Genomic DNA, 19598 nt, shown 5'->3' on the forward strand with positions numbered 1-19598 from the left:
CTTGTCTGCCAGGGAGAAAAGCGTGGTAACGCTTTCCACCTCGTGCGTCACCGGCTTCTCGAGCATCTTCTCATCACGTACCCCCTGACGGAAAGCAGTGATAATAGATGCATCAGAGATACGAGGAATGGTACCCCGTACCTTGGTGAAGCGCGAGATGAATGCCCGGAGCGTCTCTTCGGGCTTCTGCCTCACGGCGTGGAGGTAAGCCTCCACACCATGCTGCTGGTATGCACTGGTGAAGTTCGCAGTGAACCTCGCAAAGAGCTCCTTCCAGGACTGAATCGTCCCAGGAGTGAGGTTCATGAGCCAAGTCCGGGCTGGCCCAGTCAAGTCTACATGAATGTAGCTCGCCATGACGGCGTCGTTACCACTAGCTGCTTTGATGGCGGTAACGTACACCTGCAGGAATTCCGACGGGTTAGTGGTACCGTCGTACTTCTCCGGCAGGTGCGGGCGGAACTTGGACGGCCATGCCACCGCGCGGAGGTGATCCGCCAGCGCAGCGCAGCCCACCCCAGCCACCGGGGTGCCCGCCTGTATCCGGGCGTTTACTGGTGGCTTGGGCGCCGCTACATCCAAGTCGGCATTGCGGTTGCGGCCCTCAATGTTGAGGCGGCGCTCTCGTGCCCTCTCCACGGAGATGCGGGCGTCCTCACCCGCACGCCTGCGGTTGAGCTCCGCCCGCTGGTCTTCTATTCGTGCACCCCTCACCGTGGGGGAGCGCACGGATGCCGACGCACCGCCCTGGCGCCGGTGGTAGGGTACCACCGCATTGCCAGGCGGAGGTCGTTGCCCAGTCCTTGGAGAACTGGGGGAGGCCAGAGCCAGATGGAGGAGACGGTAAACGTCGTCCCTTCACTGCCTCATAGCGTTTGGCGAGGCTGCAGCAGCCGGAGGGTTGCAGAGCAACTCCCTAGCTGCCGCCAGTGCTCCGCCGCTAACAGCTTGTGAGGGGGCCCTTAATGGGCGCCCTGACTCTTGCCGACGTGCAGCGCGCGCCGCCGCCGACGGTGGCCGCTCCACGGGCACGGTTGCCACTTGAGCAGGAAGGTGAGAGGCGTGTTGCACGGATGACGCCACACCCTCCGTCATCTCCACTTCATCCACCCGAACCATGGAGACGACCAAGAGATGAACTAAAACCAGCTAAGGGCCCCTACCTGGCGCGCCAAATGTCGTGGTGTGCAAACTCACAGCTGGGTGGCGGAATGCACCCGCCTAAGCCCTAAGGGAGTATGAACTCGAGGGGTTAGCTAGGACTAGTTCAATCTCGCTGGAAGAACACGATGAACACAACAGGTTTAGAGTGGTTCGGGCCGCCGGAGCGTAATACCCTACGTCCACTGTGTGTTGTATTGCTTGAGTCTGAGAGAGCTTCGGCGTGTCTAGTGCCGAGTCCAGAGTGTCTCTGTGTGTGTCCTGTCCATCTGTAGCAAGCGCCTCCCTTTTATATCTCAAGGGAGGCGCGTACATGGCCGTTGGGTCCCCGACAGGTGGGCCCAATCGATGTAGTATAAAATATCATACTGTTCATATATTATGGCGTTGCAGGCGAAGGAGATCTCATTCCTAGATTTGCTTGCTTGCCCGCGGGGATCTTCCGACCGGCGTGCTTTGCCCTGTCTTGTCGAAACAGCGCCAGGCGTAGCTTGCGGCGTCACCTGCAGCGTAGCTGAACGGCCGTGTAGCTTGCGGCGTAGGCGACATGATGGAAAAGTGCCGTGCCGTCGTATCCATTTAATGCGGCAGACGGGCTCTGCGCGGATGCGACGCATGCGGCTACACTGTGTACCTCGAAAATATGCGGTCTACAGTGAGGCCTGACAAAGGCTGCCCCGCGTGCCACGGCGTCAGAGCACGCCTCAACCACCTGCATTGAATGCGATGGGTGGGCGAGTCTTCCAGCGGAAGTCCCGCGCCCGTGCCCGCGCCTGCGGGACACGTGGCGGCTCCGGACCCCCCCTAGCGGCATGTTGGTTCTACGCGCGTGGGAGGTCTGGACGGGCGCGAGGAGGCCCCGGACCCCTATGGGGTGTCCGAGTCCTTGGCTGTTGGCTCGGAGCTTCCCTTCCTCAGGGACACGTGGCGTCACCGGACTCGTCCCAGAGCGGGGAGCGGGTCCGGGGCCGTTGGGTTGGTGAGGAAAGAGCCTGACCGGTGGGGCCCGGCTGCTCCGCCCCTTATGTCATAGTTACGGATGACTACGCGAGTTCTACCTTGCTGCAGTGAGAGTGGGTATCCCTGCTATAGGGTACAAAATCCAATGCCAAATTTAAAAATGATAACAACTTTGGTTTAGCCACCAAGAAAGGAGGAGTTCTTGTAAGTCCGGTGCCCACCTTTGTTGAAAACATTGAAAGTATCTCTTGAAGTGGAATAAAGTACAAAAGTTAAAATATAGCATGTGTGCCTTGGGTTCATATTGTAGTATGATATATCGAATCTATTATGGTATTACCTGGCACTGACAGTAATCCTTCAGTTATCCTTGCAAATAATTACTACTGATCTGCATTAGATTCTCAGATCAATATCTATTTCATCACAGTAGGGAAGAATAATAAGGGCTTGATTTGAGTGCAGCTTATCAAGTGTCTGCAGGATACCAAGCTATCTTCCTTTTGTTGTCATTTCTTCCTTGATATTATTGTTCTCTTGAGCACGCAATAGAACTGCGAGTAATTTCATTGGTAGCAAATGTGCATCACACTGTGCCACACTCTAATTACAAAACGACCACAAATGCAAGGACAGTAGGGCCTTAAAAGGACACCGAAGGCCCTAAGCCCCGCCACACCATAGGTTCATTCCTCGTCTCCTGCCCGCATGACAAATTTCCCTTGTCTCAAGTTATTTGTTTTATTCTGTTGTATATTTTAAAAAGCATTGATTTTAACAACTACAGTTTGATTAAAATATCTTAGAAAACAAGAATGTGAGAAATTAACAGCTAATGTCACCAAGCTATTGCCATTGTAACTGGTTGGCTTTAATTTTTTTCACAACTTCTTTTACCATCTACCACTTGGATTCGAAGTCCCACAACCAACACGTCCTATTTATTCTTTAGTGCCAATCTTCTCTTAAAGTAAAATAATCTGCTTTCAAATTACATACAGTATCGAACACGGATTAAAATTTAGGTGTATTGTGTTGAACTGTAAAAAAAGAATGACACACAATCCTGCCTTCAATGAGAGCAAGTATGGAAGGTATCCAAGTGCACTTCAATAGGAGGATGCACATTAACTTCAATCTAAGAATTGCCCTTTAATTGGTATTCATATAATCATTGTCAAAAGTTGGTCATATTTGACCAATGTAAACAAAAATTTTATGCCCTATCGATTCATCTTCTTGCTTCAGGACCTGCTGCAGACAGGTCAGGAAAATCCAGATCCTAACAGATTAGCATACAACCATGTTCATTAACTGCCAGACCATTTTATCAAACCTCAATGGGTACCTACATCATCAGTTTCTCTATCTGCACCTGTTGTCCTATTAATAAGTTGTCTGTGCAGCCCTCAAAAAAATGTCTGCAGGTTATTTGCCCCAACCCAATAGATGGGCTACTGACAATTAGCATTCTCCACATTACATTACCCTAGGCCTCTGATCTGTCACGCAATTGACGATTTTGTCTGGGCAGATTCTTTACTGAGAAAGGACTACATTCACACCTCGCAGTGCAGATTTGTGCAAATGCAAAGAAATACATGGTTGAAGGAATAATGCTACACCACGACTCATACATAAATTGAAAAAACAGAGATCCAAACTTTTTAATTTGTATATATCAGGCACAACAATTTAACAAATGCTACATCAAGACTACAACTACACAGCTGGAGGTGCCTCCCCCAGTCGCCCAGCAGATAGCTGAAGGTTTGAAGGATCAGTTTCAATAAGTGCCCACATATTTTTCAGGCAAGGCATCCACTTCTCTCCCTTCTTTCTAACTAACAAAGCCACCTTATCAAATGACAGCAAAACATGTATTACAATGTAAATGAACATGGCAATGAAGAGTGCAAAAATGTATGCAGATGTCTTTAACTTTCTGCAGCTGCCTGCGGCATATGCTCCAAGCAGACCAAGCAAGTCCAATACCATTGCTGTCTTCATAGCAAGAAGAGATCTCTTGTACTTGCTTATTGTGTTGTTCAACAGTAGGATGACCATGACCATCGATGCCATGAATGCCGTCGCATTACAATAGAAGAATACTTTAAACCGTGTTGGATGGGTATCATGAAGGATTGGGTCACCAGCAAAATGGCGGCCTACCTGGTCATCAGACCAAAATCCACCCGGTGGGAGCAGCCCAGCTTGGTATGTGACAGTGACTGCAAGTGTCCCGATCAGCATCAAATCTTTGCGCCATTTGTGCTCAGTTCTCTTTTTCAATTGGATGCTTCTCTTGTGATTCATGGATGGATGTTGGCGCTCAGAAAGCCCAAAGGTGTACATCCTTTCCAGGATATTGTTCACCTTGTCTTTTGCAAATGTCAAAACCACAACCTGAATCATGACATAAACAGACACTGCAACAACGACAAGGATGACGTACACAGATGTCAAAACTTTCCTGCAGCTTCCAGCAGCAAAAGCACCCATGAGGCTGATCAAATCAATCAAAACACACGTGTGAAGTGCATAACCCTCAAGACCCTTGCTACATAGCCTTTTACTAACAAGCAACATAATCACAACCAAGGACGACACGAAAGCTGTTGCATTGAAGTAGAAGAAAACTCTGTAGTGGCGTGGGAACTCATCACGGAACACTGGATCACCTGCTCGGTGGCCATTATTGTCACTCCAGAAGCCGCCTGATGGGCTTAGACCAGCCTGATATGTGATGGAAGCAGCTAGAATTGCAAGTAACATCAGAAACTTGCGCTGCTTCTCCAAATCACCCCCTTCATCTTCATTATCCATTGCATCATTTCTTCTGAAACGATCTATTATCCTCTTCAGTCGTGTCTTGAGAGCCACAGATAGCAGAACATGAAGTACAACATAGGTGAAAACAAGGAGAACCAAGACCAAAACATACACGGATGTTGAGAACTTTCTGCTGCTTCCGGCAGCATAGCCCCCCATAAGACTAAAGAGATCCAGAGTCATGGCTGTTTGCAATATGTGATGCTTCATGGCACCAACGGTAATCAGCTTGCTCTGAAGTAATGTTATGATCACCAAAGATGCAACAAATGCTGTAGCATTGCAATAGAAGAATAACTTGTAACGCCTTGGGTGCATGGCCTCCAAGACTGGGTCCCCTGCAATATGTCCATCAGCAGTGTCTCCCCAAAAGCCACCAGGTGGGTTCAGCCCAGCTTGATATGTGACAGTGGCGGAAAGGATGCCGAGCAATAGGAGATATGTGCTCAGTTTCTGTAGATCATCCTTAGCATCACTAAAATTGCTTGAAATGCTATTCTTGGATAGATGTTGTGTATTGGGCCTTGACAGTGTAGTATGATTGTCATGATCTGGATTCCCACTCCCCTTCATAATGAAAGAGCTCAGTTTCTGGAGCAGCTCGGTCTTCTGCTTTCTGATCCATCCAATGGACTTCTCTACACACTCTGGCTTTGTCACAATAGGTTCAATCCACTGAAGGACAAGGTAGAGCAAAACTCCACCAACAAGGGAGAAGACGTAGATAGATGTACGGACCTCCCTGCAACTCCCAGCAGCATAAGCCCCCATAAGCCCAAAGAGGCCGACTAGCACGCACAACCGCAGAGCATTTGACTTGACAACATGATCCACTGCTGTATTACTGAGGAGCATGATGACGATCACAAGCGATCCAGCAAAAGAAGTTGCATTGCAGACGAGAAACGCCTTGAATCGACGGGGGTGATGATCTTCCAGCACTGGGTCGCCGGCAAGGTGGTTGGGCTTGTCATCAGGCCAAAAGCCACCTGGTGGGCTTAGCCCTGCAGTATATGTCACTGTTGCTGCTAATGTAGCAAGAACCAGCAAGAAACTGCGATTCCTCTCCAGTTCTTCCATCTTGTCAGAATGCTCTTGCTCATCTGTTGTGCTCTGTGCATTCTTGAAAACATTGTTTAGGAAATCCTTCCAGTATCTCCTTATATTCATGAATGTATCACGCAACCATTCAGGCGCCAGATGCCGAAAGAATATGACATGAAGTGTGATATATGCGAATATGCCAACAAGTAATACCCAAATGTAAACTGATGTCCTCACCTCCCTGCAGCTCCCTGCGGCATAGGCCCCCATGAGCCCTAGCAAGCTCAATACCATCGCAAATTGAAGTGCCCGAAGCCAAACCGCATTGCGGCTCAGCTCCCTGACCAGGAGCAGTATCAGAACAATGAGTGATGCCCCAAAAGCTGTTGTGTTGCAGTAGAAGAAAACATGGTAACGCCTGGGGTAGCTAACTCTCAGCACAATATCACCGGCGATGTGGCCGTTCTGGTTGTCTTGCCAGAACCCACCCGGCGGAGCTAGCCCTGCTTGGTAGGTGATGGCCGCAGCTAGAATAGCCAACAACATCAAGTACTTCCTCAGCTTCCACAGGAGCTCAGCCTCATCGGCTCCAGGATTTTTGTCAGCTTGGCCTTGCTGCAGCGCATGTTGTTCATCAGGAGAGTTGCAAGCCATATGGTGATTTACAGGCTGCTCTTCAGACTCCATAGGCTTGATCTCAGATCAAAACAAATCTCTATTTTGTTTGGGAACGTTGTAACATTGGAAAAAGGTATATGAGAATGAGCTATATGCAAAGCTTGCTGCCTTTGGATACACCTCCACTAGATAGAAGGAGAAGGCACCGAAGACAAAAAAAGGAAGAGAGAATGGCAACTCTTCATCATCAGTTGTATAAAGATTCCAAAGTCCAAGTCATCGATGATGGACTGCTTCAAACAGAGAGAAGTCTCAGCTGCGAAATTAAAAGTGAGATGCAGTGGACCACACAAATAGCCTTGACCCTAATAAATTCTGTTAGGTTCACATCACAAATATCTACATATCCATTTAACTGTGAGGGGGCATTGTCTAATTATGACAAAACAACCTACAGAAACATCTAAAAAGTGTTTTGTATAGATCACAGAATACGCATTTCGCTGTAGCCTGGTTCTTTTCTGCCTCTCTTTCTTCTATTTCTCAGTTCATCTTTAACTGAGCTTTTCCTCCAAAATGTTCTTTAATGAACTTTGAGAATATTTTAAGACGTTCTTTTCTTCCATGGTTTCCAATTCTCAATTAACAAATGTGAAAGCTGATCACCAGTCTTCAATAATGCATGAGGTAGCTGAACGTGCAGTCTTGTCTTCGCCCTTTTAGATGACTGACTTGGGAGACATGGCCTTGTTCTTATTGTACCACCAAGGTCCTTGTCTTAAAACCATGAGTTGCCCTTTCTGACAGCCTTTCAAAATTGGCAGTACGCAATAATCATGACAGAGTTTGAGGTTCAGTTGTCTGTTTATGATAATTGATAGATCAACTTGCTGCCATGAAAGTCCCAGGTAAGGAAATACATGCTCATATTATAACAAAGCCTGACGAACTATCCAAGTAAAGCCTAAACAGGTGTCAGCTTAGCACAAAAATTTATGGAGTAGTTACCTATATCAGTTGGGTTTGGGTACGTAATTAGTTGATATTTGATAACCCTCTTACTAGAATGTGTTACAACCATGCCTCTCGCCTGGCATGTTCTTCAATTGTGATCCTCCAGCTATTTTAGCACTGTACATAGGTTGTTGGAGGAAGGGCAGGCCTGGTGCAATGGTGTGAAGCCAACCCACTGAGCACCAGGTCTTCCCTGCAGTTACTGTAGGGGAAAGGCCTGCCTCGGTTTATCCCTTCCCCAGACCCCACTCGTGGGAGCTGCTGGCACTGGGTCTGCCCTGGGACATAGGTTGTTGGAGAAGTTGGTGGATCTCCCTAGCGAGACTAAAACTGATATTTTTCTAAGTCCACTTGTATTTTGTGTAAGTTGGTCCAGTGTCAACATCATAAGTAGCCCAAGCTACATTATTTCATTGTAAGTTAATGCTGTTTGGGGCACCACATGGACGAAGACTGGATTAGTGAATTGTTTTATAGTGATAGTAGAACTGAAGTGGTGACCGATGATATCTTTGCGTTTTTTAAAAGATCAAAGATAGCTTTTGGTTACAGACTCTTCCTTTCTGTCCCTGAAATTCTAACAAAAAATCGTCTAATTTTCCCTTTTCCAGTTCACCACACGGAAATAGGAAGCTTCCAACTCGGTAACATCTGCGCCGAAGCACCACCATCAGAAGCATGTGCAGAAAAATGGCAAGGTGTCAGCTGGGCAGCGAGCACACACCTGGGACAGTGGCAGGCTCGCGCGCAGCTCCGTCAGTCCAACATGTCGGCATGTGCCTCCTGCCCTCCTCCAGCATGGCGCCGCGACCGCTGCGGGCGTGCACGGCCCGCGGCCTCCGCCAGTCGCCGCACGTCGTGAGTTGTGTGGGGCTCGAGCAGGATGGGCACGCCATCTCCGTCCCCAGGATGGCCCCAATCTGAGCCGCGCGCGCATTTCGTCGAACACCGGCCGGGCAAGGCAAGCCAACTTGCACGGGAATTTTGCCGAACATCCGCCGTGCAGCAGCTCTCCTTGCTCCCCCAAGTGGGGCGGCGCGAACCTTCGGTGAGCCCACCGAGCACCTCTGCGAGTCCGAGTCTGGCAGGCAAGAAGTCGACGTCTCTCTCGTCGGCAAAGCTGCCCTTGCATAGAGCATAGTCGCGGCGGAGGCAGCGAGGAGAACGTTTCCTTTCTTTTCAAGGGAGGATGACGTTTTCCACGGGTGCGTCAATTGAGTTTTTTACTTATTTACCATAATAATACTTATCAACACTCTTAAATGACGCTTACATTTTTACCACTATTATCTCGCGGCTTTTTTATTTATATCATTTTTGCTTACATGGCCACGTCGGTACGACACGGTAACGCACGGTCAGCAGATGCACGCGAAATATCCTCTCCGCCCCTGACCATCTCCTCTCTTCTCCCTCCCGACAGTTGGGTCTCGTAGCTCCCCTTACCGTCAGGTGGGCCCCACAATTTCGTCTCCCACCTCTAGCACAGGTTCTATCCCAAGCTCTGATTGCTTTAATTGATTCCAAGCTCTGATGAGATGAAGCGCAAGGCGGTGGTGTTGGGCGGCGTTGCTCCTGCGCTCCGCCGAGCTGTACAGCGCCGAAGACCCGCTCGATCTAGCACCCAGCGCGCTGCCGCTCGCCGGCTGCTCGTCCAGCGCCCCTTGCTGCCCTGGTCTAGCTCCGAGGAGCCTGCGCGGCGGGCTGGCCGCGCCCCTCGCCGCCCTTGCCCGGCGCGGCCGCATCCCTCGCGGCCTCACGCCTGGGCTTCCTGGTTGGCTCGGCCAGTATGGGAGGGGGCAGCATGGGAGCTCGGACCTGCCGCTCATGGACCTCGGCTCCATCCTCGTTGCCACCAGCAACTTCTCCAAAGCCAACAAGCTCGGCGAGGGCGGCTTCCCTCACCCAGCGCGGCAAGCAGCGGCGCAACATGCTGGCGCCCCTCGGCTCCTTGCCCAGCGCGGCAAGCGGCGGCGCAGCACGCCGGTGCTCCTCGGACTCGCCTATATTTCTAGCGTAAATCTATTACAAACGATCGAGAAATACACGAGAGAGCTAGGGAAGAACCCATACTAAAACTCCTAAACAACTCTGGGGACTCAATGACTACTACTTCACCTAAACTCCACTAATCTATAGAGCTAATACAACAGTGAGTTGAAAGTTGAGAGGCGTGTGTTCTGATCTCACCCCCTCCCCTCATATTTATAGGAGGGAGCCACGCCAGTAGGGATTTCTTCTGTAGCTACTCCTTCAAGAACTGACGTAGTGAGCTAATGGCACCCTCCACGTGGCTAGTTGAAGGCTGTGGGGCCCATTGGGCCATAGGCCGACTAGGGTGGTCGGCCGGCCGGCCACCCAACGGCGCCAACCGCCCCCAACTAATGGGGGTTGGGCTATCCTGGACCTCCTCTTGTCCAAACACCGAGGTATGCATGGCCTGTCCTAAGCAGTTTTGCTTTGGTCTTTCGGTTACTATTGGTTTATTTGAGTTTGAATCTGCGCTCTGATTTTATCTGTGATTTTATCTCGGACCAAATTTTGCTTGCAACCTGTAAATTATCTTAAAAACACAACTTGCAATTCTCTAGGGGTAAAGTGTGTTTCGGAATTTATTTGATAGATAATTCGTAAAAAATGCAAACTCTAATGATTTTCTGATCAAGTTGATGCATAGAATTGGTCGTTACTGAGCATTAACAATGATCATCACGCAATCATTTGATTTTTCTCTCAAGTTGATTCTCAACCTCGGCCTTATAAATTTTAAAGTAGTGTGAAGCTTCATCTTTAGTTTTCAACAGATAAATGTAGCAAAACCGAGTAGCATCATCAACAAAAGTCATGAAATATCTCTTGCCTCCTCTTGTCAACAATCCATTCATTTCACACAAATCTGAATGAATAAGACCTAATGGTGCCAAGTTTCTCTTTTCCCTCTAAACTTTTAAAAGCTTTTCGAGGTTGTTTTGCTTGCACATAAGATTGGAACTTTGATCCTTTGACAATATCAAACTTAGGAATTAATTCTAATCTGGACATTCGAGCAATGGTGTCTATGCCAATATGAAAAAAAATGTGAGTGCCACATATAATCCTGACAAACTTTAATTTACTAACCATGGATGCAACCTTAAGATTATATGATAAATCAGAAGTACTCAAGCGGAACAAGCCTCCGCTCATATAGTCTTTACCAACAAAGTTTTCGAATTTAGACACTACAATTTTATTGGACTCAAACACTAACTTGTAACCATCTTGACATAACAAGGAAACACTAATGAGATTCTATTTATTGTTGGAGCATGCTACACATTCTTCAAAGGGACAGTCTTGCCTAAAGATAGCTTTAGATAGACCATACCAACACAAAAAACAGAAGTTGATGATCCATTTCCCATCAAGATGGAGGAAGTCTGCGCTCCCTGATAAGAAGAAAACAAAGACATATCAGAACCCATATGAACATTAGCACCCGTATCAACCCACCAATCATTTGATTGAATTGTTACAAAAACAAACTGTAAATTACCATACCCTGGAGATCCGGCCTCGTCGCCGTTCTTGCAATGGTAACATTCACAACTTTCTGTTCATTGTCCTTGTTCTTGCAGTGGCAGCAATTCCTTGCAACATGCCCTTCCTTACCGCACACATGACATGCCCTGTTGTCTTTCTAATTCTTCTTCTTCTTGAAGTTAGTGGTTTTCTTAGGCTTCCCACTATTCTGCATCTGCATTTTTCCCTTGTTATTGTTCTTGTTGTTGAATTTCTTCTCAACAATATTTGTACTAGCACCATTCTCTGCCGCAACGGCTTGGAGCATCTTTTGCTCTTGCCTTTTCCTCCACATCAAGGGCTATAAATAAATACTCTGCCCTCTTATGTTTCAAGGTAGTGGTTAAATCCCGCCAAGTAGCAAGGAGTTTGGCAATAATGCCTGCTGCCACAAAACTGTCAGGCAAAGTGCAACCCAGACTTGCAATCTCTCCAGCCAATAGCTGCATCTCATGAGCCTGTGCTACTATGGACTTTGCAGCATCAATGATGTTATCATAGAATTGCTCACAAGTATACAACAAACGACCAACTTCAGAGACAACAAATTTGTGCTCTAGTGCATCTCACAACTCTGTGGGGTTAGTATAATCCATGTATAAATCATAAAGGTTATCAGCAAGTAGGGTCAAAATGCAACTGAGAGCAGAATCGCTAGTAGTATGAAAAGTATTGGCCTCCTCAACTATAAACAGCATTACTGGGTGGATCACCCACCACAGCCCCAAAGACACTAGCCAAAACTTGACCCTAGTCCACCATCTACAAAAGTTTCGCCACTAGTAAACCTCTCAGGTTTCATTGCATATGATGCACCAGCCATTGTTAGAATAGAATAAATGCAGCAATAAGGTTTCTGGATTATTGGAAATATGCGCATTATTCTATTAGCAGATTTTAGTTTGAGGCATATTTCATAAGCAATTAAACACAAGATGCGAGTTAGTCCTAGCAGCAGGTAGAAGAACACAATAAAATTAGATGAAACATGGACTCATAGTCGAGATGATGTTGCTAGTGTTGCTGCAGTGAAGAATCGACGCCGTGCAGATCGAAGATGAGGCAGCACAATTGGAGCACTCGTGCAGAAGCTCTGCCCACAAACCTTATTACCACTCCTCGTGCAGGCTTTGCGACGGCAAGGGCTCAGAGATACCGCTCACCCTCCTCCTCGGTGCACGCCAAGGGAAGGGCCGACGAGATGCAGCAGCTCGATGACACGACACTATGGAAATGTGGAAACCAGCAAGGAATTGAAAGAGTGTATTCCTCACCTAAATGCCCTCAGTCCTCCTATATAGGCGCGGTGTTGATGCCTACAAACGTCACCACTGGAATCGAGTGATCCCGGACAGCAACACCCGCAGACGTCAAGGGGGTGGCAGTGTAACACCCCGGTGTTAATTTTGATGCTAATGTCGTGTTTAATCACTAATCATGGCTTAAGCATGTCATTAGCACTAATCGAGTTCGCATAGTAAATGTTGAATTAGCCGTGTTCGACCGCGTTTTTTCTTCTAATCCAAGTCTCAAATCAACTTACGCCCAAAATAAAAGTTGTAGATCTTATCGTCCTCTACAACTTCTATTTTGGCCAAATTTCAAGTTACTATATCAAATTTTGAGATTTGGATGGTCAAATGCGAGTAAAAAATGATCAAAATGAATTACTGTTCATCTTCCCTGTGCACCACTGTGCTCGCCGACGCCCATACCGCGACCGGCGTAACCCCGTCGGCGACGCCACGCGTCGGCCGCCGTGGCAAACCTCGGCGTCTGAATGAGCTCGCCCTTATCCACACGCGAGCCTATCCGATTCCCATCCCCTTCATCTTCTTCCTCGCCCTCGCATCGCACAGAGGACGAGCTGAGCTGCCGCCGAGCCCTGCGCCAGCCAAACCCCGCCGCCCCCGCTTCGTTTCTTCGCGCCCCAAGCCGCGCAACCTCGCCCCGCAACTCCTCCACCCATCCCCGAGCTCGATTGAGCCCTACGCCGGCCGGATCGAGCTCCAGACCACCGGCCGCCATTGACGTTCTCCACCAAAGCTCCGCCCTCCCGTCGACGAACCACCTCTGGCCCTTCTCCGCTCGATTGGACGACGTGGTGAGTTTCCCCGTGATCCACTCTACCTCCCCGGCCCTTTCCCCGTCGATTCCCGCGCCTTCGCCACCGGGAACGCGCCACGCCGCCGCGGCTGCCTAAGCGCCGCCGCGCGCATGCCGCGGGCCGCCTCTGCGCGGGGCCCCGCGGTGCGGCCGAGCGCCCCCGCCCCATCGGCCCGCCCTGACGCCGCCGTTCCCGCCCCGCCGCCGGCCGGCCTCGCAGCCGCCGCGCGAGCAGGGGAGCTAGGCTGGGCTCCCTCCCACTGATGGGTGGGGCCCAGTCGCCAGCCCCCCTATTTAGGTTTTTGTTTTTTCCAAAATTATTTATTTTGGCTGAAAACTTTGAAAATGTGAAGAAAATATAGAAAAATGTGAAAAATGCAAACTAAATTTTGTTGTGTTGATTAGATCAAGATCTTCAGAGGAAAAATGCTCATGCTTGTGAAATGTCACTTTTGGCCCGGCTAAAAATTTGGTTTGTGCTTAATCTAGTTTATTTTGTATCGGTTGTTTGGTTTGTCTAAAAATTATGAAAAATTGGTAGTAGCTTACTCTTTGTACGTGTAGTTCACTGAAAAAATTTTAGGTGCATAGCCTATGTGCATGTTTGTGGATCTAATAATGCTTGATTTTCATTCTAGGGCTAAAATAAATGTTTTCAACCATCAATAAATGTTGGTAAATTGTTTCTGCACTCCTTATCAGTAGTTTTTCATGATAGATAAGTTGTGCTACCAGATCCTAGTGGCATGTTAAGTTTTTGTGTTTAGCTAGTTCCTAGCTTTAGTCTTCCTTTATTTTTGCCGTAGTTAAGCAATGCCTTATTGCTTCTTCCTGTTTATTGTATGCGCCTAGCTTTCTTAAAGAGAGTTTAGTAGTGTTGTTGAAAGGAAACACTTCAGGCTAAACTGGGTTGGAAACTGAACCCTCCTAGCAGCACCAAGTCATTTCTTTTTGCTCGGTTCTCTTTAATTGCTCGGTAAATGATTGCCAGTCATGTCTTTCTTTTAACCGCATTGCATTGCATCGTTTTGAAATGCATCACATCATGAGCACTCATATATCGCACTGTGTCCTAACTGTTGCATGGCATTCTTTTTCATACGTGTAGATGCCGCGAACGAAGCCATCTACGAGCTAGTTGCTGAGCCAGTCCCGGAGCCGCAAGCAGAAGAGCAGCAGGAGGAAGTCGTTGAGCACGCTTCAGAAGAAGTTGCTAACCCCGCTGACCTGCAAGGTAAGCCCGGAGCATGACCCATAAATTCAGTATATATATTAATGTTTATTTAAGTATTTGTGCATTTACGTTCTAGGAGTTGTATGGAAATCTAGTATGCATGTTCTCCCTAGGTACCTGAGGGTCAATACTAGTATGCAGATGTCGATAGAAATGCTCTGCTAAGTAGGATCGCGGTAGAAGTCGAGTGAATCAATGAGGAAAGAGAAATGAAGACCGGGCGGAGATGAATTGGTTCTGGATATGAAATGGATGGAAAGTAAGTCTCCGCCTGTGTCGATTGAGGACCGTACCATTGTTGGCATTGTTGATCGAGGATTGAACAGTACTAACCACATGCCGGAAGTAGGAGGTAGTCGAAATCGGTAAGCTAATTACCTGATTTGCACCGATAATTTGAATCGCGACCCGCTACTCTGGGAGTAGAATGATGGCGGGTGTTGGATAGTATGTCGCCTCCGGGTTCTCCGGGAGTTCGTCGTGAGGGACCCTTCACCCGGGTTTTGGCAGGCGTGATTCAGACGTCGGGGTGATGATGGGAACAGTTGACGTGTCGAGTGGGACCGCTTCCTCCGGGTTGGACCGTCGAGTGGGTCCTATCTTCTCCGTGAAGTTCGGGCCAGTTGGCAGCACATCGTGGGCAAGATGTGAGGCCCACTTTTATCGTCGTTCATAGTACTTTATTGTATTTCGAACTCGGTTTAATTTCCGCTGTGTTTGAACTATGTTGTTTGTATTCAAAACTTTTATGTAAAACCCGTGTTGTAAATTAATTTGAGAATCTTTGTATGCTTGTATCACCTGTGCTCGTCTTCGTGCGAGTCTTCTAGTGCAAATGTAATCTTGGAGTACAATAGTTTAATCGGAAATTACCCAACGGATTGCCGGATTACACCGTTTTAAGTGCGTGGTAACTTGATTATTCATTAAGATGATAGTTAGCGCACTTAAGCCAGTTTAATTTAGGCGGGTCTGCTACAGCTGGCATCAGAGCTCTAAATTGCACTGGGGTGATTGCTGGCGTGCTTAATTAAGTTAAGTAACTCTTACCTTGCAACGATTTCGGGTTTTTCGAAAAGTTGACGCTAGACGCGCTAAGGAATAGGATAGATAGTTGGTATGCCCTAATTATGTTACATGAGTTAGGTGGCATCTAAGTATCTATTTTATTCCAGCATTTCCAGCTTTTAATTTTTGTTAAACCTTACTTCGGTAACGACGCACCTACGCTAAGGTAAGCATTCTTGGTAGTTCTTTAGAATAGCCCACGTGTTTCATCCGTGCGCGGGTCCCGTATGATGAGCATACGAGGAGGTGATAAGGCTCAATTCAAACGAGCATGTCACTATCTGCCGCCTGGTATGGAGCGCGGATTTCCTACCGTGTGATTGTAATCACGGTCATCTTATAAGGCAATGTTACTAGATGTAAACCTGTCGTTCGGTTGGCCATGACCGTGACCCTTGGGACACGTCTACCCTTGGATGTCCCGTAAGGCGAGTGTACGGGAAGTGAATACATTATTATGACGTATGCAGCGCTACCCATTCAGCGTCGAACGTCTGGGTGCCATCTCTATAGTGGATGGTAATGTATGTGTGAATATGTGGGAAAGTGCATATGTGTTACTCATGTGGCGTAGGACACATGGGGGCCGTTCGTGAGTGCTGGCACGAATGGTCCAGAAGTGGTTATATATACTCTGTGTTTTTCTGCAGGTAAACTAACCATGTTAAGCGCGTTGTGAATTCCTTGATCGTAGGAATGACTAGTATATATAGGGAGAGTACGTATTTGTGCCACTAGTCATCCTCGTATACCATATTTCGGTATTTGTTTGGGTGAGAAACGATAGAACGTGCATGCATCTTGCATATCCGAGTTGGTTGATCGCTTTGTTTGCTTACGGGTGCGCTTCATAAAAAATTGTTTTGATCGCCATGTTTTTACTATGCGTTCTTGAAAAATTTATTTATGTTGCGTTGCTAAATTAAATCTGATCCTTTTGAAAACTGTGGCATACGTTAGCGCTCTGTGTTCTTACAGATGGCTAGCTTCACGCACGTGATCGTGGACACTAAGGGTTGGGCGCACTCCAATGCCCTGCACACCGGCCACTTTCCTCGTCTGCTGTGGCAGATGCTCAGGGCGTTTGACTACACTGAGCCCCCACAGTACTCAGGACACGAGTCTAGCTTGCTGGGCACCGAGCGCTGTTAGATGATAGTGAAGATTCCTGCTTGCCCCGCTCGCTTGGAATGGAACTCGTGGCATCTCACTGTCTATGGTAGGAAACTGACAGACTCCTGGGAGATCGCTGCTAGGAAGGCTATTGAGGAGTTCTCTGAGAAGCATAGTGCTGAGATCATGGATACTCCTTATAGTGTGATTCCTCTGAAGGATGAGACCACTCAGGCCTATGCAGATCGGGTGAATCGCAACTTGAACTACATGATGCCCGACTACAATGTTAGGACGGCCCTCTCGTTCAGCTACTCCTCTGGGTTGATCAGCATGTACGAGCAGCTTCGCGAGGAGAATGCGATATGGAGGAGCAAGGATTGAGAGGCTCATATTCATGAGCAAAACATGATTGGCACCCAGAACAAGATCAAGACCTTGAAGGCAAAGTCCAGAGCTAGAAAGATAAGGGTTTAGGAGTTACATGAGGAGCTAGAGAACATGACTCAGATGGTGCAGCATGACTCAGATGGTGCAGCACCTTGAGGGACAGCTTCAGCAGGCCCATGAGTTGATTGAGGACGTCCAGGCTCAGGTGCAGGCAGTAGCAGACATGGAGGCCGAGGCAGCCGAGGAGGAGTCAGAAGAAGAGGAAGAAGAAGATCCGGAGGAGATTGAGGGAGTGTCTAGAGTCGAATCTGGACCTGGGACCCCGTGAAGACGCAGCTAGATGGCGTCATTTCTCCCCTTGCAGTGTAGCCTAACTGTAGGATAGTTGGGTAGGATGACCAACATAGTGCTTTAGGCTAACCTTGGGTTGAGAATTCTTTTGTGGCTCGGCAGTTCGAGTCATGTAGGATAACCCTTCGCTAGTGTGGCGTGTAGCCGGGTCGTGTAAGACCCCTCTTTTCGTAGTGGTGTGTTGTTCGGGTCGTTTATGAACCCTCTCTAATGTTAGTTTGTTGTTCGTAGCAGGGTTTTGGTAATGTAATGAACCTTGTTCCAGCTCAAGCAGCATGGCTGCATAATGTAAATTGCCTCTGTTAATGTTCTTCCTGGTTACTGCTTTATTTTGTTAATGTCGGTAGTGTGAAACTTTATTTATGAGCTGTTTTTTAGATGTCTTCTAATCTGAAATCTTATTGAGCGATGTTTAGTATTGCGTACGCTAGAGTTACTCTGGGTGGAACCTGTGTAACCCTGAGTTATCAATCCGTGTTCAATTGAGTAGAGGCGGTTTCAACTGAAGTAAGTTAGTTTATTTCCCTTGGTGAACCATATCGTGAGGGAAATGATTCATGCCGTGTGTTCATATTATATATGCACATTCTTTGTTTTCATGAATTAGTCCTGATAGCGAAATGGCTAACCAGGGGATGGTTATTTTGCAGATGGGCGATAACTATAACAATGAGAATCACGGAGCACAGCCACAACAACCTCCCTCTTTGGCTCAAGTTGTTGCAGCTCTTATCGCTGACCGCAACGAGCAGACTGAGTTGATAAGGCAGCTGGTGCAAGCCCAAGCTAATGCCGGCAGAGGTCGACACGCTCCCCCGCCACCGCCAGCAGAAACTGACTATGTCGGTTTTCTGGCCACTCAGCCATCTCTGTTCCACAAGACAGATGATCCCCTTGAGGCAGATGCTTGGATTCCCACCATTGAGGACAAATTTAGCATTCTCAATTGCACAGAAAGGGACAAAGCTTCCTTTGCAGCGCAATAGCTGAGAGGCCCTGCTAAGATATGGTGGGTTAATCACAAGGCTCTACTTCCCGCTGGTACGCGTCTCACCTGGGATGAGTTTGTGGCAGCCTTCAAAGCCCACCACATCCCTACGAGTTTGATGAGGAGAAAGATGGCAGAGTTCCTAGCCCTGAAGCAAGGGAACAACACTGTGCTCCAGTATGCTCAAACCTTCAATCAGTTATCCCAGTATGGTGGTTTCCATGTGGACACTGATGAGAAGAAACAGGATTGCTTCAGGAGGGGACTTAGTATGAAACTTCAGGACAAGGTAGCTCTCACTACTTGCAACAACTTTGCCGAGCTAGTTAATAAGGCCATCACTCAGGAAGATGCCACGCTAGCGCACAAAGCTGACAAGAAAAGGAAGGCACCAGTGGGATCCTCCAGCAATGCACCCCAGAGGTACAAACTGGTTCAGATGAGAAATCAGCAAGTTTCAAACCGCCCTCCGCAGCAGGGTCGTTGGGTTGCTAAACCACCACAGCAACAGGAGCAGTGGGCACCCCGTTTCCCGACACAGCAGCAGAGGCCTTTAGTGCTACAAGGTCCACGCCCCAACAACTACCCATATTACAATTGTGGTAAACTGGGGCACTTCGCATGTGACTGTAGTATGCCACCTCGGCAGGATTACTACAAGACCCCTGCGCCAGGTCAAGGTTCCAGCCAGAAGGATCGGAAAAAGAAGATTGTACCCTCTAAGACTGGTCGCGTGAACTACACCACTCTGGAGGAAGTTCCGGAGAGCACCCAAGTGATGGCGGGTATGTTTTCTATTAACCACCGCCCCGCTATTGTGCTATTTGATTCGGGAGCATCCCATACCTTTATCAGTCAAGCATGCGTAGAACGACTTAACTTGCAAGTAATTCAAATGAAAAGGCCTTATGTTATTTGTGCACCGGGTGCACAGTTGCACACCCATCGAATAATTCCGAGTGTGTCCCTTGAATTGGGTGGAAAAATCTTCCAAACCAAGCCCATTGTCCTTCCAAGCCAAGGGATAGATGTCATACTTGGAATGAATTGGATGAAGGAACATTGTGTTATCCTCGATACCTCTTCTCGTGTCATCCGGTTTAACTCCCCCACAGATGGTCCTATGGATATTCATCTTTCTCAGCACGAAATTCCAAC

The 19598-nt window shown here is 47.9% G+C and overlaps 1 protein-coding gene across 1 annotated transcript; it reads right to left on the bottom strand.

Annotated features, from left to right (window-relative positions):
* Window positions 1-3768: 3768 nt before the first annotated feature.
* LOC120703346 lies at window positions 3769-9042 on the bottom strand. The gene has a single exon (XM_039987390.1). It carries the CDS (start codon window positions 6682-6684, stop codon window positions 3844-3846), a length of 2841 nt encoding a protein of 946 aa, XP_039843324.1. The 5' UTR covers window positions 6685-9042; the 3' UTR covers window positions 3769-3843.
* Window positions 9043-19598: the final 10556 nt, after the last annotated feature.

The sequence above is a fragment of the Panicum virgatum genome, chromosome 4K, assembly GCF_016808335.1.
Source record: "Panicum virgatum strain AP13 chromosome 4K, P.virgatum_v5, whole genome shotgun sequence".
NCBI classification, from domain to species: Eukaryota; Viridiplantae; Streptophyta; class Magnoliopsida; order Poales; family Poaceae; genus Panicum; species Panicum virgatum.